Source organism: Manis javanica, chromosome 15, assembly GCF_040802235.1.
Source record: "Manis javanica isolate MJ-LG chromosome 15, MJ_LKY, whole genome shotgun sequence".
In the NCBI taxonomy this organism is placed as follows: domain Eukaryota; kingdom Metazoa; phylum Chordata; class Mammalia; order Pholidota; family Manidae; genus Manis; species Manis javanica.
The window spans coordinates 50,467,297-50,494,361 of record NC_133170.1 but is presented as its reverse complement, the minus strand read 5'-3'; the positions used below and the strand labels follow the sequence as shown (position 1 = coordinate 50,494,361).

General features: G+C 42.7%; 1 protein-coding gene across 7 annotated transcripts in view; it reads left to right on the top strand.

Moving 5' to 3' along the window:
* Positions 1-27,065, top strand: part of NEK10 (NIMA related kinase 10) — a 210,851-nt gene that overhangs the window by 17,501 nt on the left and 166,285 nt on the right. For all 7 annotated transcript variants that reach the window (XM_073223984.1, XM_073223983.1, XM_073223982.1 and 4 more), the window contains exons 4-6: positions 3,683-3,813; positions 5,471-5,569; positions 22,958-23,042. In XM_073223984.1, the coding sequence (XP_073080085.1) occupies positions 3,683-3,813; positions 5,471-5,569; positions 22,958-23,042 (315 nt within the window). The remainder of the gene's footprint in view (positions 1-3,682; positions 3,814-5,470; positions 5,570-22,957; positions 23,043-27,065) is intronic.

Below are 27,065 nucleotides of genomic sequence, written 5' to 3'. Positions count from 1 at the left end.
TGCAGAGGTCGTGAGCCAGATGAATCAGCAAGGAGATGGGCACAGAGTGAGTGCTCATTCAACAGCTTCACATTTAAATGCCCACTGTGTGCCAGGCTCTGTGAGAGGTGCTGAGAACACAAAGATGCTGTCCTCAGAGTGGCCAGATTCATGGGGAAAGGGGTGATGTGTAAACTAGACATGGTACGAGAACATGGTAAGGCCTGTAGGAGAGATTAGCACAGTGATGTCACCAGGGAGGGTGTGAGCAGCTCTACTGGGAGGCCAGGAGGCTGTTGGAGCTGAGCCCGGAACCAGATCAGATGCTGCGGCCTGTGACACACACCCTGGCCTGCGGTGGTCAAGCACTCTGGTGGTTTCTGGGACAGGTGACAAGTTTAATGCAGCCAGAACATGGGGTACAGTTTTATTCATTTATTTCTTTTTATCACATGGACTTGTGGATTCTTATTTTATTCTATGGCAGATTTGTTACTAAATACTGCATAACCCATCATTCCTTGTGGTTTGAAGCAACGATAGCTTATTGTCGTTCACACTCGCCCCCCTGCCCCCCTGCCCCCCGATTCTGTGGGTCATGGCTTCCCAGCAGCTTGCCTGGATGGTTCTGTGTCAGGTCCCTGATGGGGTTGCTGTTAGGGGGTCAGCTAGGCTGGGGTCCTCTCAGCACCAGCTGGGGCTGAGGGGCCACTTCCAAGGTGGCTCACTCACCTGGCTGGCAAGATGTGCTGTTTGCTGGTGGGAGGCCTGTTCACATGCTTGTCTGTCCTCACAGCATGGAGTCTGGGAGTTCCTCCAAAACTAGTCACCTCACATGTTTACAGAAATAGTTTACTCCTTTCAAATATTGGGAAAGGAGATGATGGTGAGACTAGAAGACAGGGACAGAACACAGAAGAAGATTTTCATCTCGGTGTGAAGAAAACCTGGGGCAGGAGTAGAACCTACAAAGCAAGTGGGCTGCTCAAGACTGTGTGCTTCTCATCATCGCAGCTGCGTAAAGAGATGCTGGGGGTACAGAGAGTGCTGGGGACCTGGGAGACTGTCTGGATGGGAATCACAACTCTGCCCCTTGCTAGCAGTGACCTTAGGCAAGTCACTTAGCCCCTCTGTGCCTCAGTTTTCTCATCCATAAGATGGTATTTCCTCATTTGGTCATTATAAGGATTAACTACATTTAATGTCTGCATGTGCCTGGCTTGTGGTAAGCACCACATAAATACAAGTGTCATCTATTATGATGGTAATAATGATGTTGAATGAAAGTTGGATCCTATGCCTTTTGAGGACGTTTTCAACCAGGAGCATCTGTAAGTCCATCCCTTGTGGGAAAAGGCCCACTTTAAAATTATCTATGTGAATTTGTGTTTTGCTACATTAATTATGTCTGAAATTTTGGATTCTTGGTTGCCCCAGACAATCTGTCAGATCCAATGTACCTTAACAGAAGTAATGGCTTAATATGACAGAAACCAGCAAGGGCGCTGCTCACTGGTTCTTCCACTCTGGATACCCTGACCGACTATAGCAGGTGGTGAGTGGTGTCATACAGATTTTATTGTAGGAAGTATACACAGAGGGTTTGAGGACTTGGGGAGCCAAGAGAAAAGGCTCCAAGTTGGGAGCTTGGTTCTGAATTCACATTGCTTTTGTCTGAAGAGGGCTGGTTGTTTCCAGGTTCCTAATGTTAAGGTCCAGGTCTTTGCAAAATGCCAAGTCTATCTTACCGTCTGATTCTCTGTGAGTTGATTTCTGATACCGGCTGCCTGCTCTGTTGGCCAAGAGGATGGCTGCAAATTGCTGTCGTTTTCCACCCCTTCAGCTGGAGTGGACTGGGCTTGTTTCCTCTGTGCTGACTACTTTTTCTCTTGTGATCTGTTTTCTGGGAATTGTGGGGAAGGCAGGGGGTTTGAACACCTTGGGCCTGGAAAATCTACTTCCTGTTTGCTGTATCATGACATTTCCTGTGTAATGTGGAAATTTGCATATTGCTGTGACTTTATATCCAGTATCATTTGGATTATCACATCCACAAGTCATCTAATTTCTAAGGACAAATTTCAGTTATTTAGCAAGCTCATCTGTACCCTGCGAATGATTATGAGGATTAAAAGAGTATTTATAAAGCACTTAGAACCATGCCTGGTGCATAGCAAGTGCTTTATAAATACTGACTCATTTTGTTTTCATAATAATGCTGAGCTACATGCTATTATGATTAGTTGCATTTTAATGATGTGGAAACTGATGCATAGGGAGATTAAGTAATTTACGGCTACCTAATGGTAGTTTTACACCCAGGGCATCTGACCTAGAGTCTGTTCTCTGAACCGCTAAGCATTATTGCCTCGAGTGCCCCAGCCTGTCATCTTGGGGTTGTGTGGATTGGCCCACAGAACTGAGATAGAAAGGTAGTTCTACAGAATGGAAGATTTATTATTAATATTTTGAGAATTCAACTGTGGCTAGCATACAGTAAAGAAGAATTTTTTTTTTTTTGCTAGCTATTAAGCAGTGTCCTTATTTATAATGTATCTTCCTATAAGTTGACTGCCTTATGGGAAGTCAGACATTCTGTTTGGATAATGAAATGATGCCTTTATGCAGATTTCTTTCTATCAAATACTTCAATTTGATACTTACAGTATCAAATACTGTAAGACAACAAATACAACATACTGTAACTTTACTTGATAATTTTAATACATAGAATGGAATGATTTACTGACAAATGGATCCTTTATTTTGTTATATTATGCTCTACTTACCTCATCCATAATAATTTAGCTAACTATAAAACATCCCTCACTTGTACTTTGGAAAGAATATGGTATTTGCACTATGCTCAGCTTTACTATCATGAGAAATGATTCTCAGTTACCCAGTTACAAGTAAATAGTGGTAAGTGAAACTGTTTAATACTGATAACTTGACAATTTACTATATAACTAATTACCAGTCCATATTGTGAATGGGGGCAGATTCAAAGTTGTAGTTAATTTAGGCAAATTTATACTTTTCTTATGGGAATTCTATAATATATTTTCATGACTTTCATAACTATGATGGAGTAATCAGGGTGTTCAGACAGATTAAAAGTGATACAGTCTTCTCAACCTTTATATCCCTAACCCCTGGAAAGTAGTGTGTATGACTGGTAAGTGTTGAAGAATGAATAAATGGTGGCTAATTCTCCGTTTGGGGCTCCCCTCTGTTCCAGAGAGCTCTAGCTAGATCTGGAAACTCTGTTCTGGTTGCACCCTTGAGTCTCCTGAGAAGCTTCAAAGTTCCTGATGCTCAGGCCTCCCCCAGACTTGTAAGGCCAGTGCTCTTTGAGGTGCTGGGGGCACAGCATTGAACAGAACCAGGAAGTTCTTGCCCATGTTGCTCTGATATCATAATCAAGGGAGACTAAAAATTCATATATAACTGTAAGATATGACCATTGGTGTTACAAGTTATGAAGAAAAATAAAGCAGCATAAGGTAGAGATAGTAAATGTTTAAGTCAAAGATGTTTAAATCTTGGAAAACCCTTACATTTGACATAGCTATCATTTAACTATTGATTTAGGAAAAACCTCATTCATTCCCTTCATCCTGCTTCCCTCTCCCTACATTCTGTTACTTCTTAATCCTGTGTTGAATTGTTGTCCTCATGGACTCTGCTTCTGTTTTGGTAGCTTCCAGCCATTAACTTCAGTAGTGCCCAAAATAGCATGACAAAATCTGAGCCCGCCAGCAAGACGGGTGGACACAGGTCTCGAGGTCAGTGGCACGAGTCTACAGAAGCTGTTGAACTTGAACATTTCAGGTAAGAAATCCAGTATTTCCCCTGCCTTCAGCAACCTATTCTGATTAGTCCAAAGTTTTATTTATTGTCACAGGAGCAGAAATTTAAAACCGGTTTTAAATTTTACCTGGAAGATTCTTATTCAATAATTTTAGTTAGTGTATAAACCATTTCTGGAAATAGTGTGTAAATAACAGCTTAATGGCTGCAGGTGGATCTGACCTGGGGGTTTCAGCACACCCTGCGGATGAACATTTGGCATTTGCTCCGTGAGGAAGTGGTTCCATGTTATTGACTTGGCTAGGCTGATTCCTAACTTTGTCTTTAGGTTTTCGTTGGTTCATACCTTGCCAGCAATGAGGAGGCATAAAAGAAGCCATTGCTGTGAACAGATGTGGTAGCTGAAGGCTGTGGTTGCCAAACAATGAAGGTTTTAGTTGGAGGGAGCACATCTCACCTTTACAACTGAAACTATCAACCCATGTTTATCTATCTCTCCTGTCCCCTTGTAGGCCTCCTAGAAGCTGAACATTCTCATGGGCCACACCCCTTTCCCAGAGCTGGTTCTGTTTTATAATGTGCTGAGGTCATTTGACACTAAGTGCCATGTAAATAATTAGTGGCATGAAATATCACTATCAATACTCAAGAATTATCATGTGTTTGGTCCACATTTTGTTTCCCTGTCAATTTATGACAATGAATTTAATAGTCCACAAAGCCACATGATGTTATATGGATTCATATTTAGTGAGGAATACTAAATTCTTTAAAAAATTCTTACATATTCAATCTGCCCATGTCAATGTACTAAGAAATACAGCCCTCATCTAGTTAGGGTAGGACACACTGTCCAGTAACACTCCAAAGACTACAAAGGCCGAGTAGTACAAACAGCAACCTAAGGCTCTAGAACTTGCCTTTGAGGTGGTGTGTTCATGTAATTCTAGCTTATTTGGCTTAGATCTTAAAATTGGTCTATTTTAACATGCACAAAAGCACCATATCACATATTTTGTAGCTATGTGACCTTTCTGTGCATTAGCTCTAATCCTCTCCCAGGTTTCAGTGGAATGTTTTGGGGGTACATTTAACCTCTTTGATGGGCTGAAAGATCAGAAAAAAGAAGCTGAAACAGATGTCTTAAGACTGCAAATAATGACTGCAAAAACTAGAATATCTCATGACTGCAAAAATTCTTATGGTTGAAGGGGTCCAGACTGTGTTTGACGAATCCCTATTATCAGCAAGGAAATGTGTGTGCAACCACTGATGTTAGTAGCTATAGCAGCCAGTGGGGTCGTGGGTGGGTGGAAGAATGAAGGGAGGAAGTTCTCTGCATATTGGCCAGTTGTCTAGATAATATGCCCCAATCATTCTTTCTCTCCATTATTCTTTCCCTGCCTCTGAACAAGTTTAGCTATAAAGTGTTTATGGAGAATAATTTAGTTAATATGGTGAAATGAAACATATATCCTTGATTATAATCTTTGTTTTTAACTTTATAATTGAATTTCTAGTTCCTATTTTAACAATTGATACTTGCCTTTAGCAGTATGTTAAATCCCAAGAATTCTGCAGTTTTTGCATGAATGATGGTATTTGCCTGCCTTGGTAACTTTGAGACAGCCTAAATAATTATTTATTATAAAATGCTTTTCTGTTTGTTTTATCTCAGTATAAACTACAAGAATGAGAGACATTTCAGCACACACCCCCAGCATGAACTCTTTCAGGAGATCTTTACAGCCCTGGTGAAAAACAGACTCATATGCAGGTAAGGTTGAACCAGGAGAGACAGACATTTATCCCAAAATAGCATATTTTATTTATCTTATTTCTAGGATATGGTTTGACATGATTTATAATATTGGACACAACATACTGAAAGGATAAAATAGAGCAAAGGCAATTTAGAAGGAGGTAAATGAACAGGCATTTCGGGTTATCTCATTAAAATCATTCTGGTGAAGTACTGAACTAAGCTGAATTTTAGGGTAGATAAGGTAATGAATGGGAAAATGCTCACATTCCAATTTTCCTTATTTTGAATCTAGATACTCAGGAGCAGTTTATTGCCAGGGTCCTTATGAAGTGGCATTGATAACACCATGGCCAACATCCTCAGGGTACGGGTTTGCAATCAGTGCAACGACCAATTAGTTGAGCTGCCCCAGCCTGGACTTTGGGAAAGAATGATTGTGTAGCATTTATCTCTGTGATGACATTTCTTCCCAGGACCACATCAAACATTCTTTCCATTGATCTCCTTTGTCCTAATACAGGTGCCGTGTTGGGACCATAGAGAAGGATTAGTTAGCAAGTTGTGTAGATTCTCTCTTGTAAACACCAAGGGCCTTCAGTGAGCAATTGAGTGGTGCTGGATTGCAGTCAGGATTGGATTTTCTCTCCATTCTGAGCCACTTAAGCCAAGAGCTGGCTATGCTGTTACCAGGTATGAAGGAGGCTGCAGACATTTTGTCATGGTAGGACCTTGCCTCCTCCCTTCCCAGGAGCCCCAGGCTCTCTTCCCACAGGCATTGGCTGAAAAAATGCCTATCAAGGACCTTGAATCCTCCGCATCACTTTGAGACTTAATCAAGATATCTAAATTCTATGCCAGTGAGATGGGAAAAAATTATTCCTTTTCTGTAAAATAGGAGAATTGTTCATGATTTAACGTCTTGACTGAAATAAAACTCTGACTTGGTCCAGTGCAGTGGCTGGCTTTAAGTAGAATAGCATCCTGATGGGTCCTCTGTGATGAATCAGCTACTAAATATACCCAAGTATATTTGATATCTTCAATATATTGACAGCCTAATGATTTGATTTTTTCTATGGAGTTATTTAGTATTACGTGTTTAAGTACTGGACAGTGACAGCTAAGCACATTTGTTTAGTTTAAAGCAACCCTGGACTGGGACTGCATCTTTGTACTTGGCTTCAGCAGAGGATTATTTTACTGGTTCAGATGACACAAGAAGCCTGAGATATTTTCCATGGTTATGTAATTGAGTCCCTGCTCAGTTCTTTACAGTATGCTTGAAGATTATTGTAAGATTCATGAACACTGCAAAGGACATGAAATTATCCTGTACTGTTTTCTTCTTGAGCTTGAACAGAGTAGAACAATGGTTAGTAGCAGAATAATTATGCTTGAAATGACAGTAGGAAATGAAGTCCTTTGTTTTGAAGACAGCTTGTCATAGACTTTTTTTTTTTCACCGCTCATGGACTCTTGAAATGGTGTTCAATAGGCCATTTTTTGGTTCGGTGCTGTAAGGGAGGTACAACACTTCCTGTATTACAGAAGTGAGAGGACTGCACTGTGTCCCCACTCTGAAGGCCCTAGATGCAGAATTTGTCAGGGAAGATAAATGGGCAAGGATTGGCATCCATCAGTCGGAAAGATCTGAACAGTTCTGAAGTCAAGAACTCTCGTCAGGGCCTTTTCAAATTCTTAGTGATTAATGAAGCAGCTTAGATTGGATAGGGTATTTGCTTACAATATGAGCAATCCCTGGAAATCTTTGATCTAGGAAGAGATGACTACACATATCTTTGTTTTCATGGCACAAGAAGGAATGTAGGAATGTTGAGCATCAAGAGCATCCTTTTATGTCATCCTTTGGCTGCTGACAGATTGTTATGTTCAGTTCTATTCTAAAAGCTGGGTCGGGTAAAACATGGCTTAACTGTAAAGGTCTGCCATTGTTTCTCATCCCATATAACCTTGCTAAAATGATCAGAACTACCTTTATTTTTTTTTCTTTTCCCTCTAACTTTAGGCTTATAGAAGAATTGCATCTCAGGACCTTTCTGGCTTAGCTTCTTATCCCCTTTCTTTGCAAACATCAGATTTAATGTTTGGAAGGCTTGGATTCAATTCAATAAATAGATTTTTGAACATCTGCTTTGGTCAAGGAAGAGAGGGAGAAAATGGTGGAGATGGAAGAGAGGGTAAAAATACAAAGATGAATAGAAGATGTAGTTCCTTTCTTCCTAGGGACTCAAAGTCTACAAAGAGTAAGCAAAACAGTTAACCCACCATCCCAACACAAGGGGAAATGTGGTAAATATAAACTATTTATATAATGACAACTAAAGGCTGGATGAGATGGGGCATGTGGGCTTTGATCTTGGGTCCAGTTCTGGCTGAAGACAGGATTGGGCACATTCAGGATGTTAAACCATTCAGTATTACCCTGGGATGTGGCTGACTGGGAATTTAGTTTCATCTGTGAAGTGTGAGTCTTTCCAGCTCATTTAATTTATGCCCAAGTGATGTTGTTCTTGTTTCTCTTCTATTTCCCTGTCCTTAGCTTTGGTCTGCCCCGAATCACACTTCTGGAAACCCCCTTTCTGGATTATTTTCCTAAAATTGACCTGTGATTACTCCTTTGTTCTCAGAAACAAAATTGCCAGGCAGCATTTGAAACCAGCCAGGACTTGTTAATCCAGAGTCAGATAATGTGACTCTGCAAATGCTGCAGACTCAGGCAGATCTCAAAAGACAAGTAACCCTGAGATTACTCCTGGTTACAAGTGAATTTTGATGTGTGGCAGGGTATGGAAGCAAATTTTGACCCTTCAACTCTTCTTTCTGCCATAACATCATTTGTCCACAGTAGAGTCTGCTGTTAGAAAATAAATCCATCCCCAGCCAGACATGAGTAGGCTGGGTTGAGGACTTTGGCTGGTGTTTATATTTGGTTAGATGCTTGTTTATATTTTAAACATTCTGTGTAAACTGTTCTTGAGGGATGTAGGGAGGGAAGGTATAGATACCAGACCTGCCAGAACTGACTAGTCCCAACATGGAGGAGAAGTTGGCCCTGACTTCATCTCTAAGTACATAATATATTCATTCGCATACTAAAAAATCACACTCCTTAGCACCATGACAGTTATGAGGAAGACCATCTCAGGGTGAAAATTGGGTGTCACCCTGTTTCTCAGAAATCCCTCCCTATTCTGAGAAAACCCCACTTAATCCAATGAATATTCCACCCCTACTTAAACTCCAGCTATAAGACTACCCAACCTGAACCCCTCCACTGTACTGTTCACCTCTGGAGCACACCTGCAATCCTTCCTTGAGTGTATATTTTGCTTTATTAAATGACTCTTTGCTTGTAAAAAGAGAGAGAGAGAAACGAAATATACCCCTTTCCTGCCTGTCCAGCAAAGTACAAAGGGTGCTTAGTATCCAGGACTAGGTTGCTATGAGGTTATATAAGGAAGTAAAAGTTGCCACAAAACTGACATATTCCATAATGAACCAGGCAATTATAAAGTTGACTTCTACTCCAATATCTCTTCTGCGGGTCTGACCATTCCTTGCTGATTGCCAGGCAATGTGAAGATTCCATAATATGATGCAAATATCACATAATCTACTTGTGATGTGAGTTTACGAATCTGGCTAAAAGTGTGGGATTCTGTGAAGTTCCTGAAAGCTGTGGTGCTGAACCGTGGGAATCCGACCAAGGTGGCACCAGCAGGAGGAGGCCACTTGACAGTGGAGAAGAGTATTAACAAAGATGACAAGACGGGACTTCAGAAAAGCATGTTTTGAACAACAAAGATTAGGAGAGGACTTTAGAAAAAATTGATGGAATCTTTCTAATAGATCTGCAAAGATGAAACTCTTTATGCTATGAAAGTCAAAAGTGAATTCAAGGATTTGGGGGTGATGTCACCTGATTTGGTTGGAAAAAGTGGGCCAGAAAATGTCAGCAGAATCCATTGCTCTGTTCTAGTTATTAGGGCGGAGTTGCAGTTATAACTTAGGTTTTGCTAAATGTAAGATAAAATATATCTTACTTTCATAATTTATTTTTTTAAGATAGTGTTTAATTATATATAGTCCCCTGCTATTTAATATGAAATTTCTTGTTATTTTAAAGTGGGTTCACTTAACTGGCCTCTTCCTGGTATGATTTTCCTAGGATTGCCAGGATATCCCCTCTTCCCCCACCTGTAACTCTTGTAGAGGGGAGACTGTCCCTGGTTCTCTAATTTCAGTTAGAAGAGAATTGCCTGATCTACTTAGCATTACCTTTTTGTCCAAAAGTCTGGTCAATTTTCTGATAAAAATAAATTGGTATCCTTCTAATTTTACATCCAATTGCTTGATATATCTGCTGCAAATGTGAAATATTTTGGAAATGAGCCTGGAGGGGGTTGAGATTGGGAAGATATACCCATACAAGAACTGCTTGAGCTGGGGGCTGACATCTGGCCCAAACAATCACAATCTTGCCAGAATGCTATTAAAGGCATCCTGAGAACTTCACGGAAACCTCTAACCAGGAGAAGCTACGTAGTCATTATTCACCAATCAGACTTTTGCTATCCATGTCCCTGTGAGGGCCTGGGTCATGATGCAGGTGACTTTTGAGTTTTACTTGATCCTCAGCACTGGCCATCCAGACCTTGTCAAGAGGAGAAAGTGGAGAGGAACAGAATTTAGGATGCAGCCACAGTCTCTTGCACATTCTTAAAATGTTTGGGATGCACACACCTACACACACCCCAATTATAAAGGTGGAGTGGCCCTGAAGGAAAACTACAGAACAGCCTCATTTGATGGATACGGAAGCCGAGAGGTCAAGGATAAGCCCAAGGTCCTGAGGCAAAGTCTTGCCTGGTACTCTTTTCTCTTGTGCCTTGTTGATTCCCTCGTTCTTTATTAATCAAAGTATATGTAAAATTTGCTTCAGTTTTTCTCAATAGGAAAGTACCACTTCAGTAATCATGTTCTCTTTTCTACTATTTACTACTCTTCTTGTGAAACCCACTCACCTGGATGTTTAACAGGCATGAGATTAAAATATTCCCAACTTCTCAGGAAAGAATTGCTTATTCCTTGGCTACATGTAATCACCAGAACCAGTTCTAAAACTGGCCAAATAAAAAAATGACAACTTCCCATCAATACATGGGCTTCTGAAAGCCAGGCAATGAGTGACAGACCTGTTTCAGGAACCACATTTTCATGAGTGAACTCAACCAGTCCCCAGACACTCTCACTTATGAAAATTCCCCATTCCAGAACTAGTTTATCAGCTTTGCTACAAGAGACTGTGCCTTGTAATTAAACAAAATTTTTTAAATTAAGCTATTATTGATATACACTTTTATGAAGGTTTCACATAAAAAAACAATGTGGATACTACATTTACCCATATTATTAAGTCCCCACACATACCCCAATGCAGTCACTGTCCATCAGTGTAGTAAGATGCCACAGATTCACTGTTGGCCTTCTATGTGGTACACTGTTCTCCCTGTGATCCCCCACACCATGTGTATGAAACATAGTACCCCTCAATCCCCATCTCCCTCCCACCCGACCTGCCCTCCCACACCCCTCCCCTTTGGTAACCACTAGTCCCTTCTTGGGGTCTGTGAGTCTGCTGTCATTTTGTTTCTTCAGTTTTGCTTCGTTGTCATACTCCACAAATGAGGGAAATCATTTGGCACTCGTTTTTCTCCACCTGGCTTATTTCACTGAGCATAATGTCCTCCAGCTCCATCCATGTTGCAAATGGTAGGATTTGTTTCTTTCTTATGGCTGAAAAGTATTCCACTGTGTATATGTACCACCTCTTCTTTATCCACTCATCTACTGATTGGACACTTACATTGCTTCCATATCTTGACTATTATAAATAATGCCTTAATAAACAAGGGTGCATATGTCTTTTTGAGTCTGAAAAGTTGTATTCTTTGGGTAAATTCCAAGGAGTGGGATTCCTGGGTCAAATGGTATTTCTATTTTTAGTTTTATGAGGAGCCTCCATATTGTTCTCCACAATGGTTGAACTAGCTTACATTCCCACCAGCAGTGTACGAAGGTTCCCCTTTCTCCACATCCTCACCAGCATTTGTTGTTCTTAGTCTTTTCTATGCTGGCCATCCTAACTGGTGTGAGGTGATATCTCATTGTGGTTTTAATTTGCATTTCTCTGACAATTAGTGATGTGGAGTATCTTTTCATGTGTCTGTTGGCCATCTGAATTTCTTCTTTGGAGAACCGTCTCTTCATATCCTCTGCCCATTTTTTTATCAGGTTATTTGCTTTTTGGGTGTTACGCATGTGAGTTCTTTATATATTTTGGATGTTAACCCCTTGTTGGATATGTCATTTCCAAATATATTCTCCCATACTGTTGGATGCCTTTTTGTTCTGTTGATGGTGTCCTTTGCCATATAGAAACTTTTTAGTTTGATGTAGTCCCATGAGTTCATTTTTGCTTTTGTTTCCCTTGCTTAAGAAGATGCATTCAGGAAGAAGTTTCTCATGCTTATATTCAGGAGATTTTTGCCTATGTTGTCTTCTAAGAGTTTTATGGTTTCATGACTTACATTCAGGTCTTTGATCCCTTTCGAGTTTAGTTTTGTGTATGGGGTTAAACAATAATCCAGTTTCATTCTCTTGCATGTAGCTGTCCAGTTTGTTGAAGAGGCTGTCATTTCCCCATTGTATGTCCATGGCTCCTTTATCATATATTAATTGACCATATATGGTTGGGTTTATGTCAGGGCTCTCTAGTCTGCTTCATTGGTCTATGGGTCTGTTCTTGTGCCAGTACCAAATTGTCTTGAGTGTATGATCTATTCTTGAAAATGTTCCATGTGCACTTGAGAATTCTCTCAGCTTTTGCTTATCTGGATATTCTTTAATCCCTTCTTCAAATTTAAATGATAATCTTGCTGTATAAAGTACTCTTGGTTCGAGGCCCTTCTGCTACATTGCAATAATTCCTAGTATTTAGTACTACTGTGGCTTTGTAGTAGAGCTTGAAGTCAGGAAGCATAATCCCCCCAGCTTTATTCTTCCTTCTCAGGATTGCTTTGGCTATTTGGAGTCTTTTGTGATTCCATCTGAATTTTAGTTCACTAAATGTTTGATAAAATTCAGCAGTGAAGTCATCTGGTCCAGGGATTTTGTTCTTAGGTAGTTTTTTGATTACCAGTTCAATTTAATTGCCAGTAATGGTCTGTTCAGATTTTCTGTTTCCTTCTGGGTCAGTCTTGGAAAGTTGTATTTTTGTAGAAAGTTGTCCATTTCTTCTAGGTTATCTGGTTTGTTGGCATATAATTTTTCATAGTATTCTCTAATAACTCTTTGTATTTCTGTCATGTCCGTAGTGATTTTCGTTTCTCATTTCTGATTCTGTTTATGTGTGTAGACTCTCTTTTTTTCTTGATAAGTCTGGCTAGGGGTTTATCTATTTTGTTTATTTTCTAGAAGAACCAGCTCTTGCTTTCATTGATTCTTTCTATTATTTTATTCTCCTCGATTTTATTTATTTATTCTCTAATCTTTATTATGTCCCTCCTTCAACTGACTTTGGGCCTCATTTGTTCTTCTTTTTCTAGTTTCATTAAGTGTGAGTTTATACTGCTTATATGGGATTATTCTTTCCTGAGGTATACCTGTATTGCAGTATTCTTTCCTCTTAGTATGGTCTTCATTGCATCCCACAGATTTTGCGGTGTTGAATTATTGTTGTCATTTGTCTCCATAAATTACTTGATCTCTGTTTTTGTTTGGTTATTGATCCATTGGTTATTTAGGAACATATTGTTAAGCCTCCATGTGTTTGTGGAATTTTTCATTTTCTTTGCATAATTTATTTCTAGTTTCATACCTTTGTGGTGTGAGAAACTGTTTGGTACAATTTCAGTCTTCTTGAATTTACCGAGGCTCTTTTTGTGGCCTAGTGTATGATCTATTCTTGAAAATGTTCCATGTGCACTTGAGAAGAATGTGTATTCTGCTGCTTTTGGGTGTAGAGTTCTGTAGATGTCTCTTAGGTCCATTGTTCTAATGTGTTGTTCAGTGCCTCTGTCTCCTTACTTATTTTCTGTCTGGTTGATCTGTCCTTCAGAGTGAGTGGAATGTTGAAGTCTCCTAGAATGAATGCATTGTATTCTATTACCCCTTTTAATTCAGTTAGTATTTGTTTCACATATGTAGGTACTCCTGTGTTGGGAGCATAGATATTTATAATGGTTATATCTTTGTTGGATTGACCTCTTTATCATTATGTAATGTTCTTCTTTGTCTCTTGTGACTCTCTTTGTTTCGAAGTTTATTTTGTCTGATACAAGTACTGCAACCCCTGCTTTTTTCTCCCTATTAGTTGCATGATATATCTTTTTCCATCCCTTCACTTTTGGTCTGTGTATGTCTTTGGGTTTAAAGTGAGTCTCTTGTAGGCAGCATATAGATAGGTCTTGTGTTTTTTATCCATTCAGTGACTCTATGTCTTTCGAATGGTCTTCAGACCATGTACATTTAGGCTGATTATCTATAGATATGTACTTATTGCCACTGCAGGCTTTAGATTCATGGTTACCAAAGGTTCAAGGTTAATTCCTTATTATCTAAGATTCTAACTTAACTCACTTAATATGCTATTACAAATACAATCTAAAGGTTCTTTTTTTTCCCCCCTCCTTTTTCTTCCTCCTCCATTCTGTATATATTAGGTATCATATTCTGTACTCTTTGTCTATCTGCTTATTGACTTTGGGGATAGTTAATTTAATTTTGCATTTGCTTAGTAATTAACTATTCTACTTTCTTTACTGTGGTTTTATTATTTTTGGTGACAGCTATTAAACCTTAGGAACACTTCCATCTATAGCAGTCCCTCCAAAATACACTGTAGAGATGGTTTGTGGGAGGTAAATTCTCTCAGCTTTTGCTTATCTGGATATTGTTTAATCCCTTCTTCAAATTTAAATGATAATATTGCCAGAATAAGTGTTCTTGGTTCGAGGCCCTTCTGCTTCATCGCATTAAATATATCATGCCACTCTCTTCTGGCCTTAAGGTTTCTGCTGAGAAATCTGATGATAGCCTGATGGGCTTTCCTTTGTATGTGATCTTATTTCTCTCTCTGGCTGTTTTTAATAATCTGTCCTTATCCTTGATCTTTGTCATTTTAATTACTATATGTCTTAGTGTTGTCTTCCTTGGGTCCCTTGTGTTGGGAGATCTGTGTACCTCCATGGCATGAGAGACTATCTCCTTCCTCAGATGGGGGTAGTTTTCAGCCATTACCTCCTCAAAGACACTTTCTATCCCTTTGTCTCTCTCTTCTTCTAGTACCCCTATAATGCGAATATTGTTCCATTTGGATTGGTCACAGAGTTCTCTCAATATTCTTTCATTCTTAGAGATTCTTTTTTCTCTCTGTTCCTCAGCTTCTTTGTATTCCTCTTCTCTAATTTCTATTTCATTTATTGTCTCCTCCACCATATCTAATCTGCTTTTAATATCGTCCATTGTGCTCTTCAATGATTGGATCTCCAACCTGAATTCATTCCTGAGTTTTTGAATATTTTTCTGTACCTCCATGATCATGTTAATGATTTTTATTTTGAAATCCCTTTCAGGAAGATTCATGAGGTCAATTTCATTTGAATCTTTCTCAGGTGTATTCATAATTTTACTTTGAACCAGGTTTCTTTGGTGTTTCATATTTGTGTATGGCACCCTCTAGTGCCCAGAATCTCTATTCTCTGGAGCTGCTCAGCCCCTGAAGCAATATTGGGGGTAGCAGGGGAGTAGTATTGGAGCCTGGCAGGAGGAAAGAGCTGTTTCCTCCTTCCTGGCTGCTATGCCGGCCTCCAATGCCAGAAGCAGTGGGCTGAGCACACAGGTATAAGCCTCTATACCTTGCGTTTGTTTTTACTTTAGACGGGGCTTCCATCTGACTGGCCTAATGCCAGGGTATGGTTTGCCAGTTTGCGAGCCAGATGGGGCTGTTTGGGAGAAAGTCACGGTAGGCTGCGTATCATGGAGGGGGTCCTTCGAGCTATGTAGCCAGCCAGGGAGCTGGAGCGCCTGAAGATAGAGAAAGTTCCCAACCTGCTGGGCAGAGTGCACCTGGACAATTTTGTCTACCTGTCCTTTCTCCTGAGCCGTAAGCTCTGTGCAATCCTTGCCCCTTTAGCAGCCCTCTTGCTGTTAGGATGTCTCTCAGACTGCCCACCTTTCTTTTGTCCCAGAGCAGCTGGATATGGATCCCTGTTTTCCACAAGCAGCTGGAATCTCAGTCTCTCCAGGTATTCTGCCTGTCTTAGCTTTCCAACCCCCTAATTATGAGAGTACCATGAAAGCACCATGAAATGTAGGTTTGTGCTCCCAGAGCAGATCTCCGGAGGTAGGTGTTCAGCAGTCCCAGGCCTCTACTCCCTCCCTGCTCTGTTTCTCTTCCTCCTGCCGGTGAGCTGGGGTGAGAGAAGGGCTTGGGTCCCTCCGGGTCACGTCTTTGGTACATTACCCTGTTCTGTGAGGTTTATTCTTGTCTCCAGGTGTATGCATTTTGGTGCTGGCCTCTTTCCTGTTGCTCTTTCAGTATTAGTCATATTAATTATATTTTCATATTATTTGCGGTGTTAGGAGGAAGCCTCTGTCTCACCTCTCATGCCGCCATCTTCAATCCTCTGTGTGTCTTGTAATTTATGTACAGTTCTCTCTGGCAGTCAGATCATCTTTTGTTTCACATATTGATTGGTGGACTTTTTCTTCTTGGAGATCTATCAAGGTAACAGAAGTTTATATTTTTCTCACTCTACTTGCTTCCTCCTTCATTTAGTCTTCCCATCTATTAACCTAGTCTAGTCTGCTGGTATCTCTTGTGTGGACCACAGCAGTAGGCTGCCTGGGCTCCCTGCTTTGATTCTGGGCTCCCTATGCTGTTCTCAACACTCCTTCCAAGAGGATTCTGTCAAAGTCTCTGCAGATCATGTTAGTCCTCTGCTTAAAGCCTTGCAGTGACTTGGCAGAATAAAGAAGTCCCTATTCCTATTCTACAAAGCCTTACTGATCTGGCTGCCACCATCTCTCTGATTTCGCCTCCTCTTACTCTGTCTCTGCTCACTTTGCTCCAACCCCACAGGCCTCCTTCTTCCTTCCCCAAGCCCGTGCACTCCTGCTCAGGGACTGTACACTCAACTCATCTGCTGTTCCAGCCTAGACTCAGTCCTCAGTTCACTCAGACCCTAAGCTTACCAGAGAACCCTTCTCTGACTATCCTAAAATAGTATCCCCAGGACTTCCTAAACCCTTTGCCTTTGTTGTTCTTCCCTGGTTTCCACCTGATATATATTTTTATTTGTTTGAGTTTATTAGCAGTTTTTCTCCCTTAGAAGGTAAGCTCTGTGAAGACCAGGGCATGGTTCTGTCCTTCGCTTTACCCAATAGTGCTTGGCTCCCCATAGGTGGTGAGTAAATATTTGAAAGCATTTCCCTCTGAAACTTTCATCAGCTATGTAAACGAAATGCAGAGAAGGCAGTATTGTCTGACTTTAGGGGTCAGCATGACCCATGGGATGGACTCCTGACTGGGTACCTGTTCTGGGCTAGGTCTACTGAGCATGCAGGGGAAGAACAGGACTTATAACATCAGTGAAACAAGGCAGTAAAGATACCCTGAACATTCATTTAGAATTAATTTCTTCACAGATATTCTCTTTTTTTTTTTAAGTTGTACATGTCTATTTTGATGTGAATTTTAGTTTTCCAACTGTCAAGAAGTAGGGCTGTCTTAGGAATTTGAGATAATATTTATTTTGAAACAGGCTTGAATTTCTCCCCTTTTGAATTTTGAGTCAAAGGTGCCAGTTTTTTGGTGTTTGGTGTGTTAGTGATAACAGTTCTACAATATGAAAAGGGCAGTTTTCATAACAGCCAGCCAGGAAGGTGCTGCTTGTTCTCAGCAAGAGGCAGAGTGAAGCATGTCAGTCACAAGGAGGTCCAGGTTGTGACCTCTGGCATGTGCATCAGCCGCTGCATTCAGTTAACCTCAGGCCATTAGGCTCTCTTGTTTTTCTTGCCACTTGCAGCCTGACTATTCCATACCACAGCTGATTTCTACATGCACTTCTGACATCATATATTGGTTTCTTACTGGGCAAGAAGGTGAAACCCCAACTACCCTTTCTCTTCTTAGTAACTATGTCTTTGGTGCCATTTTGCCTTCTCTTTTTATACTGATGGCAGAAAGTGGCCTCTGATGTTGAAAGCGATATGGCAGGCAGTCCTGGACAAAGGCTGTGGGAGCTGATCATACTGCCGTGTATTAATAGTCCTGTGAAAGGAGTGGCAAAAGTTCAGTCACAAGAGAGGATAAGCCCTGGCCAGCTCACGAGCCCTCCACTGTGTGGTGGCTATCTTGGGACAATCCTCTGGGGAAACACTATCTTTGCAGACGGCAAGATATGCAGAGCTGCCCCAGAGGGCCCCCTTGCTGCTGAGCTGGGCACTCTGGCTCCCAGGGTAAAGGTAGCTGAAGAGCCACGTTCTCTTGAGTCATCCCCTTGCGTGGGCTTCGGGTGGCAGGGAGGAAGGTCAGAACCCAGCTCCGCGGCACGTGCCCTTGGGCCGGTGGGCTCCTCTAGGCTGCAGCTCCTGGCTCAGTGAAACCAAGTCACTGTCTGGACAGCCTGTCACTATTATTCTCCATGATTCTCCAGTTGCACTAAGTTATGTGTTTCCTAGTCCCCCCACTCTTGACAAACAGATACGGATTGTCTTATAGAACACGCCATTCCCCTGGGAGACCACAGCTCCGTCCGACGTGCATGTCCTTGTGGGGGGTCAGGGCTGGAAGCCAAGGAACAACTGCTCCTTCAGAGGCCAGGCTCCGGGCGGAGCAGCCAGAGGACTCAGACTCCAGGCATTCTGTTTACATTTACAACAGCAGAGGCCAGAATCACATAGAAATATTAATAGTTTTGGGCATCAGGCCCCAAATTGCAAAACCAAAAATGCCATTTGCTTGGAGCAGAACTTTCAACTCCGAGACTTTTCTGGGACTTTTTTATTTATTTATCTATACTCCTTTAATAGTAAAAAAACATGCATTCTGGAATTAACTTTTTTCATTTCCTTATTGTAGAGGAAACCAAAAAAAGCTCTCCATATTTATTTTAATATTAAAAAGCCCTGAGAGGATCATGAACTTCCCTCATGGAGATTGTATATGGTTAACAGGAAAAATACCAAGTGCACACATATTTGTTGCATGGATCTTAATATGTCCCATGGCTTTTCCTCTTAAATAATGAAAAGCAATCAGCATTAAGCCGCATTAGGTTGCCAGCAGCTGTTGCAACTTGATCATTATTCCTGTTAGATCTTTGGGATGTGGTGCCCTTGCCTACAGTTCAGGCCACATGCTATCTTTAGCTAATCCCAGCACCTGAAAGAGGAAGTAGTCATGTGTCATCTCCCTACTTGGAAAGATTAAAGGTATTCTCTCTGTAATAGGAGCCTCAGAATAACCACATCCTTACCATTCCCATCAGTGACTATTTTAAATTCAAAGTGTATTTCAAATTTGCACTGTTTTCCCTAATGCAGAGAGGTCAAGCTGAACTATAGTGCAGCTTCCCAGTATGGCCTTGGGTAATTCTGCCTGGCTAGCAGCCCTTGGGTGGTATGAGTCCTGCCATTATTCTGAGGAGAAACAGAACTTTGCCTCCACAACAAAGGTCTCACTGTCATGGTGGCAGGGCTGGTGGAGGGCCATGGTGCCTATGGCAGTCGTGGCAGGCAGCTCTTGCCAGGAGCCTTGGAGAGGGCAGGAAGAGCAATTTCAGCCAGGGATGCTCTTGGACATCTTGCTCAATGTTGCTATCTCACAGAGCCAGGCCCCTGCAGGGGTCTCTGGTCTATAAGGAGCACTCAGACATCCTTGGGAATGTAAGGATGTGGGCAAAACAAATTCGCCACCATCCTTCCCTATGGAAGCAGTGGTGAGAGGCCTCCGGTGGACTGCCAGTGAGATATGGTGGGGTGATACCTCCAGGGGCAGTGACCACAGTGTTCATTCTGCCTTTGAGGAGGGTAAGTCTTCTGCACTCAGGTTTGAAGTGTGCAGATTTGTGGGGGTACAGATGAATTTCTCAGAACTGTGGAGGAGACAAAGCTAATGCTGCAAGAAAGGCCAGGGAATAATACTTGGCTAGCCATGCGAGTCTTAGCTTGGTCCCATAGCTCAAGTAAATCCTCCACTTGACTGAGGTGGATCTTTAAAGTCTCTCTCTGCTGTGCTGGGGACATGACCAGCTCAGCTGTGGAGGTAGAACAGGGTGGGATAAACGCTGTGAGCTCCAGTCTGCACTGGCTCCCATCGTCATCCTTAGTTTTGCTTGGCTGAGTGTGGAATAACAGGCACTTTTTGTTTCAGGTGTTGGCTAACACTTGCACCATGCCTTCCTGCCCTGTTGGACTGACTTGGAGGGCAGTGTGAGACAAGCGTCACCTGGCAGGGCCCCCTTGCAGGGCAATGCAGACATTGCACACAGTGGCAGGTTCTAGTGCTGAGCATGCTTCGCACCTCAGAGTCCAGTCTGTGCTATGTTGGCACTTCTGCACCATAACGTGGGCTTTGGTTAGAACAATGGGCCTCATGTCTCATCGGAGAACTTCTTTCTAATTCTTTGTGAAGCGCCAGTGTGAAAAAGCCATGAAGCCCGTCAGCAGAAGCCCCTAGGCACAAGCTTCCTGTCCAGCCCACACGATGGGTGGGCCCTGTGGAAGGCAGAGGAGGAGGGTGGCTGGAGTGAGGGTGCCAGCAAAGGTAGTGGGAGGAGATGCGGTTAGCTGTGCAATGGGGGTAGGTCAGAGCCTGTAGGGCCTTGTGGGCCATGGTTGGACTGTGGCCTTTCCTCCAAGAGAGATGGGAGCTCCTGGAGGGGTTGGGACACGAAGTGACTCGTTCGTAGAGGAACACCTTGGCAGATGTGAGACAAGTAGTGTAGGGGACAAGATGGAAGCAAGGGCACCAGCTGGGAGGCTTCTGCAGCAGGTCAAGTAAAAGCCAATGACAGCTTGGACCAGGATGGTAGCAGATGAGGCAGTGGGAGGTGGTCAGATTGGGAAGATACTCTGAAGGATTTGCTGAGCATTTGGATGAAGAACGGGGAGGAAAAAGAGGAAGCAAGAAAAACACCAAGGGTTTGGGTCGGGTCAACCGGGAGGTGGGAAGGATGAGGTTGTGGGGTTGTTCCTAAATTCAGTGTCAGACATGCTGACTAACAAACTAAGATACCCAAAGCTGTGGGTCCTAGTCTCAGCCTGGGCTTATTCCTCCAACTCCTTGGGCACGTGTGGTCTCACTGTCTGATGTGAAAGGTACCTTGCAGCTTACATGCTGTACAACCTATGCGGATGACATCGGAAGCCTGTTGAAAAGCTTTAATATATTGAATTCATTTAGTGCTCACTTTGGACCCAGTACAGCTGAGAAATGAAATAGAAACTGCTCACAGTGGCCCAGCAGGGCTGGGGAAGGTCGGTGGGTATCACCAAAGAGGACAGACTCTCCCCACTCAAACTTTCCACCTCCCAAGCTAACCAGAGACCTTATAAAAGCAGATAGGTGATGAGTGGGTGCTGTGTTGACACACTCTGCTCCCTGAAGTTGACATCCATTAAGTGAGAGGTAGCTGTTGTCTGTATGGCACTTAAATCAGAGAAGTGGTTCATCAATGCCTATTTGAGGAGCTATGGGGGGCAAGGTGCTGGGACTGCCTCTGAGGTCAGGCATTGTCTGGTTCCCTTAAGAACACAGCCAAATTGCAATTGTCTTTATTTGAAAGAGCCTTAAAAGAATATGACTAATAATTCTTTGCTGAAGAAACATCATTTGAAAGCCTTTCAAAATTCCCTTGAGTGGATATGTATGTCCATTGATGGCAGTGAAGTGCTACTTCATATCAGAGTACATTGCATTTCTTCAGAGATCTGCGGATAGTATTTGGGCATTGGACGTATTCATGTTGGAAGCAAAGACTCCGATTTATTTTTTCTCAGAGCAGGCCGAGCTTCCTTAGTTATCCCCTGCTTGAGTTTTAGTAAGGACACCTTCAGTTTCTGTCCCAGTGCCACTGACTGTTACTTTAACTTCAGAGGGTTCCGAGGTTCCTCTGCATTTGCTCAGTTTAGAGCTGTTGGCTGTGATTTGTGCTCTGCCCAAACCCTCAGGCCCTCCCTCTTCTGGTTTGGTGCTTTTCTGTGTGGTAGTGCGAGTAGTGTACTGCCTCTGGTGCCTTGAGGCCACTCTACCTGCAGGCACAGAAAGCAACAGTGCCTGAGAATTTGTTTCTGGGTTCCCTCCTCCAGCCTCAGCTGATGACAACACTTTTGGGAGTATGAAAGCCCAGAGCCCTTGCCTCCTCATGTGACGACTCTGAGGGACCACTTCCACAGCCACAGCAGAGCTCCCACCCAAAGTCAGGCTGAGGTGGAACTCTGCGTGGTGCCCATGCTTGGTGTCATCCTCCTCCATTCCCCACTCTCCAGGGTCCCCCTGAGAGCATGGCCTTCATCATTCACTTGTGCACCAACTTTCATCTCAGGGTCTGCATCTGGGGAAGCTGACCTAAGAAAATACCATATTACTGTGTTTCCCATACTGCCCACTGAAGTGTCCTGGAGGCTACCAAGAACCCACGGGGGTGTTTATATTTTCAAGGAAAGCAGCTGGATACACAGCATCCCTCAGACAGTATAAATTACTCATGGTAGTTCATGATTCTCACATTCAGATCATGCCACCTTCCTTTGGATGATGGCATATCTTTCTGAAGCTGGGTTTTCCTTGGTTGCTATGATAAAAAGCAAGTACCATGTGAAAATCAGGTGGAATAGGGAATGGAGATGGCAGTGTCCCGTCTGATTCCCAGGCATGAGAAGTTGTTGAGTGTCCCCAGGTGCACACATTGTTAAGTAAATGTGGTTATTTAAAAGTAAATAAGAATATTTTTCTTTTAATGTATGTGTATTATTTTTTCAAATGGATACTGAGTTATTAGGGCATGTGTTGTTATCCAGTTGAACCTAATGACTGGAATGTACAGCTGTTTCTTTTGGTCAGAGTGGCCCTGTGTCAGTCATTGTGTGCCAGATGATGTCAGGGGCTTCTACGCACAGTGTCAGCGGTGGTTCAGATGGTTGTTGCATAAAATGGGTCAAGTGTTCAGATACCAAGTGCCAGTTCTCATTGGAGATCATGTTTGAAATTAACTAATGCTCTTCCTTTAAAATGTCCCTCATTCCTCTTCTGAGTCTGTCCCACTGGTCTTTGAAACATGAACAAACATGCTCTCTCTTGTTTTCTTCTTCCAGAGAGTGGGTTAACCGAGCCCCATCAATTCATTTTCTGAGAGTGTTAATCTGCCTGAGACTACTCATGAGGGATCCATGTTACCAGGTTGGTTGGAAGAAAAATGTTTATTTGCTTGTTATGAAGACAAAATAAAAGAGTGGTTAGCAGACCATGCTAACTTTTTTTCTCTTGCACGACTCAGTAGTTTCCAAATCTGAGAAGTAGCTCACCTGTTATTTAAAAAGATATGGGAGGAGTAATTCAGTAGGAACAAAAAAAATCTGTGTATTTCTACTCTATGGCCTTTGGGATTAAGTGGATGAAGTGGGACTTTTGATCTGTATTTTCATTGTTACCTGTCATTTTACGCCACTGGCATCTCAGAGGGTTTGGTGCTCAGCCACACCTTTGAATATGTATGGGGCTGAGCAGCTCCGTAGGTCAAAGCCAACAGTGACAAGCAGGGCCTCCTCCGGGGCTCTGTAGGCAGCTGGTTGGAGAGGCAGGGCCTGCAGCTCCAGAAGCTGCTCCCGAGCCCATGCCCTTCCCCCGTGTCCAGCCTAGACCTTGAATTAGAGGTGAGCAGAGGCCCTCCCATTCCTCCCTGATGAGGGTTCCGAGGTCAAGGGCCCTTTCCTCCTCTCACTAGTCAGTTGAATGGCTGCCTCCAGTTGAGTGCTTCCCAAACTTTAATGCACTTAGAAATCACCTGGGAATCTTGTAAGTGCAGATTCTGATTCGGTAGGTGTGCCCCGAGGCCTGAGGCATTTCTCACAAGCTCCTGGGGGATGCTAGTGCTGCTGGTCCATGGTCCACACTTTGAGTAGCAAGGACCTAGTGCTTTAGCAGTGAGACTCTCAAGAAAAGCTTGCCTAACTCCTCACCTGACCTTAAAAGTTATTCCTTCTAGGGGCAGCTGTTAGCCACTTCCACCAAGTGGCATCCTCAAACTGTGTGTGCATCCGAGACACATGGAGGCCTTAAAGATTGCTCGGCCTGCCCTCAAAATTGCTATGACCATTATATTATTATCTAAAAGGGGCAAACTATCTTTTTGTGAATACTATGTGAATAAGGATACTATGTGAATAAGTGTCCTTCTTATTCACATATGTTTCTGTTATTTTCGCAGGTAATTTTTTTTCCCCAGGAAGTATCTCCTTTTATATGCTGCCCTGGTAAGACACTAGGAAGCTCAGATCACTCCCAAGTCTTTTGATTTGGACCACCTTCATTGGTGAAATATTATTTGAGCCCAAATATGTTTCTTTTCCTTACCCCAATTAAAGATGTTCTTTTTGCTAAGAAAACTGTCAACAGTTGTGTCACACTCTGCTGATCTCCATGGAAAGTATTGCCTTTCTTAATCTATTCCAAATATTAAATCTTAATCCGATCTAAAATAATTCAGTGACCTCTTTGTTTAGGAGGTTTTGTGACTAAAATATGTATAAATGAAGTCCACCTCTGACTTCGTCTTTCCATAGAAGGGGTTTCTCTCTGCAACTCTCCTCCTGGCACTCTTTGCACAAACAAGGGTATGTGCTCAGTTGTTTAACATTTTTAGCTGCCAAGAATTGTTGGCGGAAGTCAGCTGTGCTGAGCTTTGCTACAATTTATGTGGTGAATCTCCACAAGCACCATCGTAGGAATTCCTTTCTGCTCTGGTTGACCCAACGCTGCAGTATTCACAGAGTCTGGGCTCAGTTATCTCCACCTCTCACCCCCAAACCACCCCATACCCTGGCCATCCTTGTCAAATTACAGCTTCCTGTTTTACAAGGGGGACTGAAGTCATCCCAGTGGGAGCTCTCTTATTCTTGCTTCTCTGCTGCTTGAAATATCTGACTCATTACACAACTTTGCTTCTCGTTTCGGAAGAACTCTCCCTCCTTGTGGCCTGGGCTCTCCCGCTGCTCTTCCTCATGGTGTCAGCAGCTCTCCCTTTCTCTTTTCCCCCATCATAAAAATGCCTTTGCTTTTTATGACCAGATATCCCTTTACATCTTCATCTCACCCTCATCACTGCATCTCAGGCTAGGTGTCCTGAACCTCCGCCTTCCCATGGACACTCATGTGTTCCGCAACTGGTGTACTGCATCCTGTGTGCAAGGTTTTTGCTGAAGGGCCTTTAAGTAGACTATAGTGTGCCAAGCTTCAGTCGTCATCTCTTGACCCAGAGGTTGCAAACTTGTGGCCCATAGGTTGGACCTTTCTTGCTGGTATACAGAGGCTTCAGTATATCCTTAATAGAGATTCCGGCAAGAAAAGACTGGAGGGAATAAAAGAGAAGAAGGTTTAGATGACAAAATTGCTTAGAGTTTTCTGTAATTAAAGGAAGACATATGTTGAGATTTTAAGTGTAGTTGGAGTCCAGAAAAAGACAAAGATAAAATGCCAACCAGGACTCATTATAGTACACCCACAGCACATTGCTTATCAGTGATAAAGATTTATCTTTAGAGTTCCTAACCTACAATGAAAAGATAGCTGAGCTGAGTGGCCTTATCTCAGAGCTTACATTCCCCAGCCTTTCCGTAGCGGCTCCTGCCTTTTCCCACACTTTCTGTTTGCCTGCTGGGCCCCAGGAATCTAGCTCTGCCTCAGCGCTCTGTGTTTTTTTCCGTCTGATTTGCTTGCCTCTTTTCTCAATCCTGCCTTCCTAAATGTTAGCCTTCCTGGACTTCTTTATCATCTTCTCCCCTATCTTCCAGACCCTTGGCTTCAGCTGTCATCTCTGTGGTTGTCCTGTGCTCACAAGTTCATAGCGCCAGTCCCACACTTTTCCCTTTATCAAAGTCCCACAGTCCCGGAGATACATTGGGCTGCCATCCCCGTGACACCATAGCATAATGGTCCTCAAAGTGCAAACTGGGGCCTGCTTATGGGTCTCTTTCAGGTCTCTTTCTGCAAGGCCAAAAATATCTGAAAATAATGCCTTTTACATGTCTTTTGTACTTGCTCATCTGCGTGTGCAGGGGAGTTTTCCAGAGGCCACAGTCTGTGTGGTGATGCATGTCTCTGATAGCTGTTCGGATGTGTGCTTGTGTATGCTTGTGTTTTTAAGATTTCTCACTTTTGATTTGTAATATGGTAACAATAAATAGATGTAACCCACATAAACACAAGCTCTTTGGGGTTCTCTGTACTGTTTTAAGAGTGTAAAGGAGTCTACCTCAAAACTTTAGAATCAACTCCTAATTTTGTAATGGCACCTCCTTTCCTCCCATTCCAAGATAGGAAACTTTGGAGCCATCTCTTTTATTTCCCATTTACTCACCCTACAAACTGATACACCATGCCTTTTAGGTGAGTAGTTCCTATTACACCAGGAATGATACCTACAGGCCAGTGCGTAGAGGAGCCTTAAAATTGTCACTGAGGATCAAGTAGTGTGGAGCCACTGATGAGTTTTCACCATTGGAGTAAAATGATGACATTAGTGATTCAGAATTAAAGGCCGCCTGCAGCATGTTCTGCACTGATTTAGTTGCTGAGTGGTTTTCGGATAGGAGTCTCACGGCCCTGATGTCCCCAGCCATGGTAACAATAGTGGCGTGCTAACAGCTCCCATATTGGCATTGCAGTGTGCTCTGTTTTTTTAAACATAATTTTTAACCGTATTATATAAATGTATTAATTTTTTAAAAGAGGAAAACCTCAGGGAATAGGCAGAGCAAGGACATTTGTTCACATTTTGCACACTGAACTCAAGTTCAGATTGACTAGGAGACTTTCTCCAGGTCGTCAGGCTCAGAAGGACAGTCTTGTGACCCTCCGGCCTGTGACCAGGGAGAGAATGCTGAGGTTTGGAAGGGCACGTGGGAGGTGTGGCTGTAATCTAAGCATGCAGTCATATTTGCTTTTCAGATCAGCAACCAGACGGTTGGTTAAGTCCAGGTATGCACGTACCTTGTGGCTCAGTTTTGTCCAGTAGCCACTCATGTCAGAGCAGTCCCACCAGCATAACCCAAGGACATGTAAGGAAGACCATGGGTCAGAGCCATCTCCTGGCCTCACTCCCTCTCCAGAGGAACCTGGGGAGAGTGTATGTGTCATAGGGGAAGGGCACACTCTGAGGGGCACAGCAGAGTTCTCTGAGGGTGATAAAGCCTCATTCCCCTTCCT